Source organism: Nerophis lumbriciformis, linkage group LG02, assembly GCF_033978685.3.
Source record: "Nerophis lumbriciformis linkage group LG02, RoL_Nlum_v2.1, whole genome shotgun sequence".
NCBI classification, from domain to species: domain Eukaryota; kingdom Metazoa; phylum Chordata; class Actinopteri; order Syngnathiformes; family Syngnathidae; genus Nerophis; species Nerophis lumbriciformis.
In genome coordinates, this window is record NC_084549.2 from 14,722,257 (window position 1) to 14,734,938 (window position 12,682).

The 12,682-nt window shown below is 40.8% G+C and overlaps 1 protein-coding gene across 3 annotated transcripts in view; it reads right to left on the reverse strand.

Moving 5' to 3' along the window:
- The window catches only part of tet1 (tet methylcytosine dioxygenase 1), a 78,893-nt gene that overhangs the window by 23,492 nt on the left and 42,719 nt on the right, over positions 1 to 12,682 (reverse strand). For all 3 annotated transcript variants that reach the window (XM_061943360.1, XM_061943289.1, XM_072915579.1), the window contains one exon: positions 1,335 to 3,432. In XM_061943360.1, coding sequence (XP_061799344.1) covers positions 1,335 to 3,432 — 2,098 coding nt within the window. The remainder of the gene's footprint in view (positions 1 to 1,334; positions 3,433 to 12,682) is intronic.

The window sequence follows — 12,682 nt, forward strand, 5'->3', positions numbered from 1 at the left end:
TTAGCATTCAATCAGACATTATTGTGAGGTTTTGTATTAATGTTCCTAAAAATAGATATACTGGCCCCTAGACACATTTTTTTCTCTAAATTTGGCCCCCCAAGTCAAAATAATTGCACAGGCCTGCCCTACAAGTATACATATCATAATGTATGTATAATGCGTTTCATAATTAATTGATTAAGAATTCTGTCTATTGTGTGGTACTGATTAGCAGTGTCTTGAAACAGCCATCCATCCATCCATTTTCTACCGCTTGTCCCTTTTGGGGTTGTGGGGGGTGCTGATTGAGTGAAAATGGAGTGCATTATTCGTTTGCAACCAGCAGAGGCGCTGTGATTGGGTTGCCACAAGTTTTGCTGTTTAAATAAGCAATATCAGCTATGGAAAGTTGAACTACAACTAAGCAAATGTAGAGTACAGTATCACAATTCCTCCCTACAACATTGTTCTCCCATAGAAACAGGAGTTCAGAACATCCAGAGAGAGATTCAGATTAAAAAAATACAGTAGCATATCATTGATTTTCACAAAAGTCACTTAAGGGCATTTACTCAAAATAATACCTTGGTTGACTTTGACCATCAACATGTGAAAAAGGAGCAACATTTCTGGCTTTAATTGTTAAATTCTTAAAGAGGAACTGCACTTTTTTTGGAATTTTGGCAATCGTTCACAATCATTATGAGAGACAGTCTTTTTTTTTTTTAAGCGATTTTAAAGATGATAAAAAAAGCTTGAAAATTGCGAGTAATAGAAGTCATCGTTGTAGCCTTCAAAGCCCTCTAAAACAACTTCAAAACCCTCCATCAACGTTTTATATACACAATGAAAGTCTATAAATAATGTAGTAACAGACACGATCATAACAATATGTAATATGTACAATATTTACCGTATTTTGATAATTTTAATAATTTCTGGGACTGATCTTCCGCGCATTGATTTCTGTTTCCATAGCAGCAATTAATGTGTGTTCCTACTTGCGGATACAAAATATATGTGTGTGTTAAAGTTAAAGTTAAAGCACCACTGTTAGTCACACACACACTAAGTGTGGTGAAATTACTCTCTGCATTTGACCTATCCCCTTGTTCCACCCCCGGGAGGTGAGGAGAGCAGTGAGCAGCAGCGGTGGCCACGCTCGGGAATCATGTTCTAATCATGGCAGACTTGTTAACAGACAAAGTTGAACTTGCCTGAGGTCAAATCATTTGGAGTTCCACCAAAAGAACAGAAGTTTCACTCTATTATTATTAAGAATTGAATAATATCTAACGTGCTAGCAATGGTGATAATTACAGGCGCAAATATCATTGGCAGCATGAACTTACCCATGCATTGACAAGAAGGAAGATCAGACAGTTTTTTGGAGGGTGTGTTGAGCAGGTTCTTTGTGGGGGTGTCCAGAAACATCATGGGTGACTCCAGAAAGCTGTTGACACTGTTCTTGGATGGAGTGGACTCCGCAGAGTGGCCCGCATCTCCATCAGTAGACGTAGACAAGACAGTGACGGGTCCCGACCTCTCCAGCTTGTAGTAGCTCTGCTGGCTTGGGGGAGGGGATTGCCGAGTCCCCGAGAGGCCGTTAGCCAGATCGGGGTAGGTAGTCTGGCTGAGGTGGGCAGCGCCGACTAGGCTGGCGTTGGGATCAGCACCGTGCTGCAGCCCTCCAAAGGGCTGAGCTACCTGAGGTAACAAACGCCTTTCACACTCCTGCGGTGGTCCTCCTGGAGCAGGATTATGGATGTGGAGGGGATGGTGACGATAAGACAATAGTGGGTTCTCCAGGCCTACGTTGGTCTTTGTGAGAGGACTGTAGTGGTGAGTCTGTGTGGTGTGGTGGATGAGTTGCCTTGCTTTCTCTTGAGCTTCAGCCATGTATCTCTTCAGGTCGATTTGAGCCTGAGGCAGAAACAGGTTCCTCCTATGGGGAAGACCTGATTTCCCCGGCGGAGGGATCTTCTTTCCTCTGCTTCTGTTTGACGCATCTCCGTTTGCCAAGCGTTTTGAAAGGGGGGTCCTGCGGTCAATTCCCTCGTGTGGTCCCCCGTTAATCTTTTTCTTCCTGGGCTTTGAAGGAGTTGTTCTCGCTTTCTTTACGGGCGTCTTCTTCTGACTGGGTGTTAACTGTGAGTTGTAGTTGTATTTGATGGCTGACACAGGAGTCCCCTTCAGATGAGGACTCTCTGACAGCTGGCCCTGTCTGGACTGGATGATGAAGGCCAAGTCCGCCAGTTGAGCCGCCACCTCCTCCTCATCTTGGTTTCTCCTCACTTTCTGTCTCTCCCAAAACTGATGCTCACGATCTTCATTGGGTCCTACATTGTTGTATTCTGACTTGATCACACGAGATCCAAAGCTTTGGTAGATTCTTCTGCAGGGTGCTCCATCGCTTTCCTGTTTTGTGTTAGCGGTTAAGCCCTGGCAACGCTTGATGACATTCCCTTGTCTGGCCACAGGGGGGTGTATTACGGATGTCTGGTGAATCGGCGAGCTGATGACCGACACTTTGTTGTAGCGGATGGTTGCTGATGGTTTGGCTTCTTGCGTGCTTGGGGGAAGTTCATACTTCCTTTCAGTTTTAATGAACACTGGGCTGTGTTGAGGTATAGCTGCCAGTTGAGTTAAGGCCTCAATGGCAATAGCCTGGTCAAAACTAAGATTCCTCTTCTCTGCCAGAGACTGCACGCTTGGTAACAAGTCATTTGAAGGAGGTTCACTCTTGATATTCTGGGGAGTCCTTAGCAAGTCGCTTCTAAAATCCTTTGACTCCTTCTTGATTAATCGAAGATCTGTTGGCTCCGTTTTGATGCATCGAAGTGAAGAAGAATGTGAGCTGAGGAGTTTATTCTCTAGTCCTCTCCTCTGTGTGACAGAGAGACATACCACCGCCGCCAACGTGGACAGAGGGTCTTCACAGACCTCATCCGCCTCACGAAGCTGTGTGGTGGTGGGTTCTTCATCCCGCACCCACGGCTCCTCCAGTTTGATTCTTTTCAGTGGAACTGTGTCATGTGTTGAAGTCTTGGATCCATTCTGAGGAGGTATAGCTGCAATTACGCTCCGTTGAGGCTCTGAGGCAACCATAGCCCTGTGATACTCAGACTTGGGGTCCAAGTGAGACCTGTCGGTCATATTAGCACCATTGTGTTTGGTTTGGTTCTCCAGGGATCCATTGAGAAAATTTACAGAAGGGCGTACATGTTGTTGAAGTGCAATGCTGCTCAGCTGCAGCCCGAGCTCTCGTTGGATAAGTGCAGGCCGTCCACTGAGGTCCGACGCTGGATTGTGGTGGAGCGAGTTGGTGATGAGCGTAGTTTTTGTACGTTGTATGTGGCCTTCCCCCTCCTCGTCCTCCTCTGCGGCAGTGTGGGTGTCATCCATCGGCACCTTCCCCTTGCCATTGAACGACCCACTTTCTGCAACCACCTAAGACAGAGAAACAAGGAGATGACTCAACATGGTGTGGTCGGGAGTGTGATTCAGCAATGCAACAGACCGCCTCTCAGCGTGGCGAGGGCATCTGCTGCCTCCTCCATCAGGTTGTGGAAAATATTGTGGCATGTGCCAGTGATGCAACGCTGACAACAGAACACTGTGATACATCAGATTCAAGGCTGCCACTGGAGCCCAGTTACAGCAGAGTTATGACTGCCACCGATAACAACAACACATTCAGACTTTAGTGGGTTTCTTGATTGCATCACGAGTGGCGGGTTACTGCTGTTCAAAATTGCATGTGTATACAAGTACATAGTAACACACTGCACACCCACAGGACTCCTTCACAGGGCCCACAGCAGGTCTATGCAACTGGCGGCCAACGGGCCACATCCGGCCCGTCAAAGCTTTTCATTTGGCCCAAATAGCCTCGATGAAACCTTTAAAACTAGGGCTGATCATGTATGCAGTACTCTCGCCACCTCGTGGGAGGAAACAGAGAGGAATGTATCACAATGAAGCAGTAGTGGGGTGAGTAGAAGAAGACTACTCATTCAACCCTGAAAAAAAAATCTAAATAAATTGCAAAAATCTGACTTTTAACAATGACTGGACAACAAAATATTAACGTTCTGCTCCGACGGACTCATTGATCCAAACAAGCAGCAACAATGGTAGAAATTCCAGTGAGTAAGCTTCATCACGAAACTTGGTCAAACATTTGTAAGTAGGTATTGTGCATAAAGATTTTTAGTTTTTTTTGTATTGACATTGCTGATTTTTGTGATGTCTTTTGTATTTGTGGTTGTGTTGTTTTGTCTGAGAGTAACTATGCCGATCAAACCTAATGTAATTAATGTAGCGCTAAATTTGACCAGTAGAGGGCAACAATGCTACACCTTAGGTTTACTGTGATAAGCGGTAGAAAATGGAAGGATGGAAGTCACATACTGTGTGTGCAATGTTTGGTGTGTGAATGTTGTGTAATTTCTATATGTGTAAACATTTGTAGTTTATTGTGTGAATATATTAACACTAAACCTGCTGTTTTATTCATGTAAATACACACTTTTGTAATGTTTATTTTATGTTTATATTTTCAGTCTTACAAAACTAAATGAAGGAAGGAGTGTAAAGAAAAAAAACTGAAGAAGGAAAATAATGCAAAAGAAGGAACATCAATCTTCAACAAAACTTCTAGAGCTTCTGTTTATTCATGCTTTTAACTAGCTGCACATGCTGGAAACGAGTAGCGAGGGCAGAATAATTAATCTATTGACAGTGCAGTGTGAAAGCCGATGTGTTTACTTTGTAAATAAGTAAATGCAGTCTCAAAGAAATATAACCTGCGCAGGCCCTTTCTGACGAAATGTCCACATTTCCATGTCCGGCCTCTGAGCCTTTGGGCTCTTGAAACTGCGGCCCTCTTCATTATGTAGCTGAATAGCCCTGTTCTACAGTGTTGATGCAAGTAGTACTTGAGATTTCTTTACTTATATACAGAGAGTACACTTGAAGTAGAATATAGGCAATGTTTCTGTAAGCAGTTTTGATAAGCTTAAAGGGGAACTGCACTTTTTTGGGAATTTTGCCTATCATTCACAATCATTATGAGAGACAAGAACACAAGTCTTTTTGTTATTAGGATTTTAAAGATGATAAAAAAAACTTGTAAGATGCAGCTAATGTTGTAGCTTTCAAAGTCCTCTAAAACAATTTCAAAACCCGCCATCACCGTTTTATATACACACTGCAAGCCTATATATAATGTAGTAATAGACACGTTCATAACAATACGAAATATCTACAATATGCACCGTACTTTGGTCATTTTAATAATTTACGGGACTTCCTTCACTGGCGCATTTATTTCCGTTTCCATAGCAGCACACATCTGACTTCTGGCAACAAATGTGTGTTCCTACATCCGCAAACAAAAACGCGAGTGTGTTCTAATCATGGCAGACTTGGTAATAGACAACAAAGATGACTATTTTTAGACATATGAGGATTCAAAACCTTATCTTTTTGAAGCTGAATATACGGAGGATGAACAGCTGCTTGTGGAAGCGAGCTGTTCTCAGTGTTCGCTTTTACAAAAACAACATCACTACAGCTTGGTTATTATACAGGTTACGGAACGTAAATTAAGTATTGTTGATGGTTTTTGAATACAAGTGGTTTAGAGGTAGAAGTGATTGCTCCCATTAGCTGCATTGCAGGCCACCTGGAACAAACCGATTTTTATATGTTAGAAAGCGAACAAAACTACAACCTTTTGTCTACTTGTCTCTCATAAGGATTGTGAATGATTGGCAACATTCCAAAAAAAGTGCAGTTCCCCTTTAATGCTTCCCTATTATTCAAAATTTACTTTTTAATGATATTCTATCAGTACTATGTGTCCCTTATGAGCACCACCTACACTATACTGCCAAAAGTATTTGGCCACCCATCCAAATGATCAGAATCAGGTGTCCTAATCACTTGGCCCGGCCACAGGTGCATACAATCAAGCACTTAGGCATGGAGACTGTTTCTACAAACATTTGTGAAAGAATGTCATAGGATTCCACCTGTGCAACAAATCCAGTCATGAAATTTCCTCGCTCCTAAATATTCCACTGTCAACTGTCGGCTTTATTATAAGAAAATGGAAGAGTTTGGGAACAACAGCAACTCAGCCACAAAGTGGTAGGAGTGTGAAATTTGGTGGAGGAGGAATTATGGTGTGTGGTTGTTTTTCAGGAGTTGGGCTCTGCCCCTTAGTTCCAGTGAAAGGAACTTTGAATGCTCCAGGATACCAAAACATTTTCGACAATTACATGCTCCCAACCTTGTGGGAACAATTTGGAGCGGGCCCCTTCCTCTTCCAACATGACTGTGCACCAGTGCACAAAGCAAGGTCCATAAAGACACGGATGACAGAGTCTGGTGTGGATGAACTTGACTGGCCTGCGCAGAGTCCTGACCTGAACTCCGATAGAACACCTTTGGGATGAATTAGAACGGAGACTGAGAGCCAGGCATTCTCGACCAATATCAGTGTGTGACCTCACCAATGCGCTTTTGGAAGAATGGTCAAAAATCCCTAAAAACACACTCCGCAATCTTGTGGACAGTTTTCTCAGAAGAGTTGAAGCTGTAATAGCTGCAAAAGGTGGACCGACATCATATTGAACCCTATGGGTTAGGAATGGGATGGCACTTCAAGTTATATGTGAGTCAAGGCAGGTGGCCAAATACTTTTGGCAATATAGTGTATCTTCACTCACTTCTGATGTTCAGTCACTTTTAATGCTCCACTACACATTTTAAAATGAAGCTCTGTCACTAGCTTGTCCATTTTGTTTATATTCTGCAAAAAGGCTAACCTTGCATTGAGTTGCTGTTATTAATATAATGTTATCACTTTAGCTAGTGTTGCTAACATTTGTGTCCTTCTGTCCCCACTCTGTAGCAAACATGAGTGTGCTCTCTTTTTACATGGGAGAAACGCCCATCCAACTCTAATCAGTGTTTAACAGACCCATCAAGAACACGCATCAGCCACACCAGACCCCAACGAAACCAACTGACCAGACATGAAACGAGTGCATTCATCACAAATTCCTAATTTTGTCCCAATGCAAACTACGACCTCATCTTAGTTTGGTCTACAAAGAAAAAAACGCTAAGAGACATCCTGGCCTGGACAAACAATAGGTCGGAGTTTAAAGAGAGGAAGAGGTCATTGGAGTGGAAAAGAATGAGTTCCCACGTGTGATTGTTGCTGAGAAAAAGCATTTAAAAGGAAAAAGGCTTGAAAAGCAGGACGCAGGACAGGAACCAAAGCTGAGAAAATTAATTTAAAGTTGGATTGTCATCCGATATTCAGTGAGTTCACTACCTGGACCTCAGATAGGGCGAAAAAACCTGAGGTTGAAAGACACGTTTAACAAGGCTCAAAAGAGCACGACGCATACCACCAGACATCCTCCAATTGTTGCAGCATGATGATAAATACACCATAAAAGTACCCTTTTTGAACAAAGCAGTAGGATCAAATAATAATGTTAACAGTTGCTTTACCCTGTGGCTCCTTAGTACTGGCCTGCTGGCTCTCTGGAGCTTTTTGAAAAATGTATGAAAATGGAAAAAGATGAGGAAAAAAAAAAGTTTTGTTCTAATAAGGTTTCTGTAGGAGGGCAAACATGACTCAAAACTTCCCAGTTGTTAGAAATCACACTGTTTATATTAAACATGCTTCAGTGATTAGAGACTATTTGGCGAGCGCCGTTTTGTCCTACTAATTTTGGCCGCCCTTGAACTCACCGTAGTTTGTTTACATGTACAACTTTCTCCGACTTTCTAAGACCTGTTTTATGCCACTCCTTTTTTGTCTCACCAAACCTTAAAGTTTGTGCGTGAATGCACAAAGGTGAGCTTTGTTGATGTTATTGACTTGTGTGGAGGGCTAATCAGGCATATTTGGTCACTGCATTACTGCAAGCTAATCGATGCTAAAATGCTATTTAGGCTAGCTGTGTGTATATATTGCATCATTATGCCTCGTGTGTAGGTATGTATGAGCTCATTTCATTTCCTTTAAATCCTCTTAATTTGATTTATATGTGCATGTCTCATGACACATTATCTGTATGTAATATTGGCTGCATTTCTGATAGCTGTGTGCCATGTTGTTACAGACCACAGCAAACGTTACCCAGCTTGCAAAGATTGTAATAAATCCACTAGAAGAAGACAGCCTGCTCTTTCCTTTAACTTGGACACACATCTATACCTTTGGCCATTCTAAGCCAGTAATTTCCAGGAGTTATCTCACCCTCTGAAAAGCCTCCAATTTACTAATGATTTTGAATGTTGTAAAAATGTGTAGAATAAATACTACATTTTAAGTGAAGTGAAGTGAAGTGAATTATATTTATATAGCGCTTTTCTCTAGTGACTCAAATTGCTTTACATAGTGAAACCCAATATCTAAGTTACATTTAAACCAGTGTGGGTGGCACTGGGAGCAGGTGGGTAAAGTGTCTTGCCCAAGGACACAACGGCAGTGACTAGGATGGCGGAAGCGGGGATCGAACCTGGAACCCTTAAGTTGCTGGCACGGCCACTCAACCAACCGAGCTATACCGCCCACTATTTCAACATTTCTTTCAACAAAGATTTGCGTCAGCCTATGACACATACTCATTTTGATAGTAGGCTAATATAGCTAATATAGACACGTACATAATGTGTTGTCTTCATTATAACACTTATACAAGGCTTTAAAAAAATGTTCCGCTCCAGACAGATTTTATTTTATTTTTTCGGTCCACTATGGCTCTTTCAACATTTTGGGTTGCCGACCCCTGCCCTAAGCCTTTCAGGATATTTCAGGTTTTCCTTTGAACCTTGCATGGACTAAGAAGGAACACACTATAACATTTTAGCAGTGAATCCAGACCTGCAAACTATCACATTTTGTTTTCATTGTGGAACACCACATCAATGCCACATCAATATGGAATGCACTCCCAACAGGTGTAAAAGAAAGTGCATCTCTATCCTCCTTCAAAACCGCACTAAAAGAACACCTCCAGGCAACTGCAACCCTAAACTAACACCCTCCCCCTTCCACATCCCACCTCCCCGGATTGTAAATAATCAAATGTAAATAATCAAATGTATATACTTGTTCTTATGCTTTCTGATCTCTCTATGTCCACTACTTGCTGTACATATCATACCAAATCAGACCTACACTGTTTCAATGTCCATTTCTCTGATGATGCAATTGTGGATGACCGCAGTGCTGATATCAACCAAACCTAACCCCTCCCCGCCCACCACATCCCACACCCCGGATTGTAAATAATGTAAATAATTCAATGTATATACTCTGATGATTAACTTGTGTGATGACTGCATTATGATGATAGCATATATTTGTACCATGAATTGATTAACGTGGACCCCGACGATTCGATTTGATTAAGAATTTGTGGTTGCCGATACGATTCAGGGACGATATTATTTTTTTGAAACAATACGATCTGTTAGCTTTAACCTATTGTTACTATATCAATCTACACGGTTAGTACAGTTCCCTTCTCTTTCTTCCCCTCCATTTATCTGCTTTCTTTTGTAATTCAATTATCATTACATACATGTATTGTTGCATTTGAAACAATTGTATTGTTGATAATAGAGGTAATTATTCATTACCAATAGTGCTATTTCTATTGGTATTTGTATTGCTCCATTTGTAGTGTAATAATGTTCATTGTCATTTATGTGTTATTAATATTTACTACCATTACCATGAATTGATTACGTAGACCCCGACTTAAACAAGTTGAAAAACTTATTCGGGTGTTACCATTTAGTGGTCAATTGTACGGAATATGTACTGTACTGTGCAATCTACTAATAAAAGTCTCAATCAATCAAAATAACTTGCAATTCCACACAGTAGACGGCGGTAAAGGTCTCCTTGGTTTTCTTTCTGGCAACCAGCTTGTAAACTAGCGACTGCACACAACTCAGCTGTTTGACAAATGACTCTAAAGCCAACGCAATAAGCTGTTGGAAAACAGTGGGGATAGAACTTGTAATACAGGATAAACATTATGAATAATGTTGGAGCCACTTTATCACCCAATGTTTCGATCCTTCTCGAATCCATCACACACAGCTGCAAGCATGCTCCCTGCAGCCTTGCAACTGTAGCACCAAAAACCCAGTGTCCACACTAAGTTCGACACTTTTAAAACACACATTTTTAAAAGCATTTTGGCCTTTTGGTGCTGAGAAGGTACATTCTACTTGAATAATTTAGTTAGTTTTTACAAACCCCGTTTCCATATGAGTTGGGAAATTGTGTTAGATGTAAATATAAACGGAATACAATGATTTGCAAATCCTTTTCAACCCATTTTCAATTGAATGCACTACAAAGACAAGATATTTGATGTTCAAACTCATAAACTTTATTTTTTTTGGGCAAATAATAATTAACTTAGAATTTCATGGCTGCAACACGTGCCAAAGTAGTTGGGAAAGGGCATGTTCACCATTGTGTTACATCACCTTTTCTTTTAACAACACTCAATAAACAATTGGGAACTGAGGAAACTAATTGTTGAAGCTTTGAAAATGGAATCCTTTCCCATTCTTGTTTTATGTAGAGCTTCAATCGCTCAACTGTCCACGGTCTCCGCTGTCGTATTTTATGCTTCATAATGCGCCACACATTTTCGATGGGAGACAGGTCTGGACTCTTTTTTACGAAGCCACGCTGTTGTAACACATGCTGAATGTGGCTTGGCATTGTCTTGCTGAAATAAGCAGGGGCGTCCATGAAAAAGACGGCGCTTAGATGGCAGCATATGTTGTTCCAAAACCTGTATGTACCTTTCAGCATTAATGGTGCCTTCACAGAAGTGTAAGTTACCCATGCCTTGTGCACTAATGCACCCCCATACCATCACAGATGCTGGCTTTTGAACTTTGCGTCGATAACAGTCTGGATGGTTCGCTTCCCCTTTGGTCCGGATGACACGATGTCGAATATTTCCAAAAACAATTTGAAATGTGGACTCGTCAGACCACAGAACACTTTTCCACTTTGCATGAGTCCATCTTAGATGATCTCAGGCCCAGAGAAGCCGGCGGCGTTTCTGGATGTTGTTGATAAATGGCTTTCGCTTTGCATAGTAGAACTTTAACTTGCACTTACAGATGTAGCGACGAACTGTATTTAGTGACAGTGGTTTTCTGAAGTGTTCCTGAGCCCATGTGGTGATATCCTTTAGAGATTGACGTCAATTTTTGATACAGTGCCGTCTGAGGGATCGAAGGTCACGGTCATTCAATGTTGGTTTCCGGCCATGCCGCTTACGTGGAGTGATTTCTCCAGATTCTCTGAACCTTTTGATGATATTACGGACCATAGATGTTGAAATCTCTAAATTTCTTGCAATTGCACTTTGAGAAACGTTGTTCTTAAACTGTTTGACTATTTGCTCACGCAGTTGTGGACAAAGGGGTGTACCTCGCCCCATCCTTTCTTGTGAAAGACAGAGCATTTTTTGGGAAGATGTTTTTATACCCAATCATGGCACCCACCTGTTCCCAATTAGCCTGCCCACCTGTGGGATGTTCTAAATAAGTGTTTGATGAGCATTCCTCAACTTTATCAGTATTTATTGCCACCTTTCCCAACTTGTTTGTCACGTGTTGCAGGCATCAAATTCTAAAGTTAATGATTATTTGCAAAAAAAAAAGTTTATCAGTTTGAACATCAAATATGTTGTCTTTGTAGCATATTCAACTGAATATGGGTTGAAAATTAATTGAAAATCATTGTATTCCGTTTATATTTACATCTAACACAATTTCCCAACTCATATGGAAACGGGGTTTGTAAATCATTGACTTATATTTAATATCAAAATAAAACATAGGTATTATACATTTGTAATGTATATTCATTTGACAGCGGAACATGTCCAATAATGCTGTTGCCTTATGTGAAACTAATTTATCTGGTGTGATGACAGCCATAAAAGTGTGGATAGTGACCATCGGCTTAATTTCATCTCTTGCTATATTGCACAACCGAGATGTCAAAATGTGTTAATTTTACATCGATTGTCACAGTGATTGGGGAAACAACTACAAATGTGCGCTTCATTTACTAAAGGTGTTACAAAAAAGATCAATTAGAATACTATATAAGGTTGGATACAGAGAACATACAAACTTTATATTTATTGAATCACAAATATTGAAATTTAACGATTTGGTGCATTCACAAACAGCTAAAATTATGTGCAAAGCAAACTATAACCTGCTACCCAAGAATGTACAACAATTCTTCTCAACAAAACAGGAGAAATATAACCTTAGAGGAAAATCTAATTTAAAACATGTGTATGCTCGTACAACACTTAAAACCTTTAGCATATTTGTATGTGGAATTAAATTATGGAATGGATTAACCAAAAAAATCAAACAAAGCACCAATATGATTCAGTCTAAGAGACTGTTCAAACTGCAAGTGTTCACAAGGTACACAGAACAAGAATTATGATGAACATCTTGAACCTTTTTTTTATTGAGACAAAGATTATTTATGTTTTTAATATTTGTTCGCTTACTACGGTATATTATTTATGTGTTCACTGTTATGTTACAGAGAAAGATGAAAGAGGATAAAATTGCTATGGTATGAAAAGAGGTAGGATTA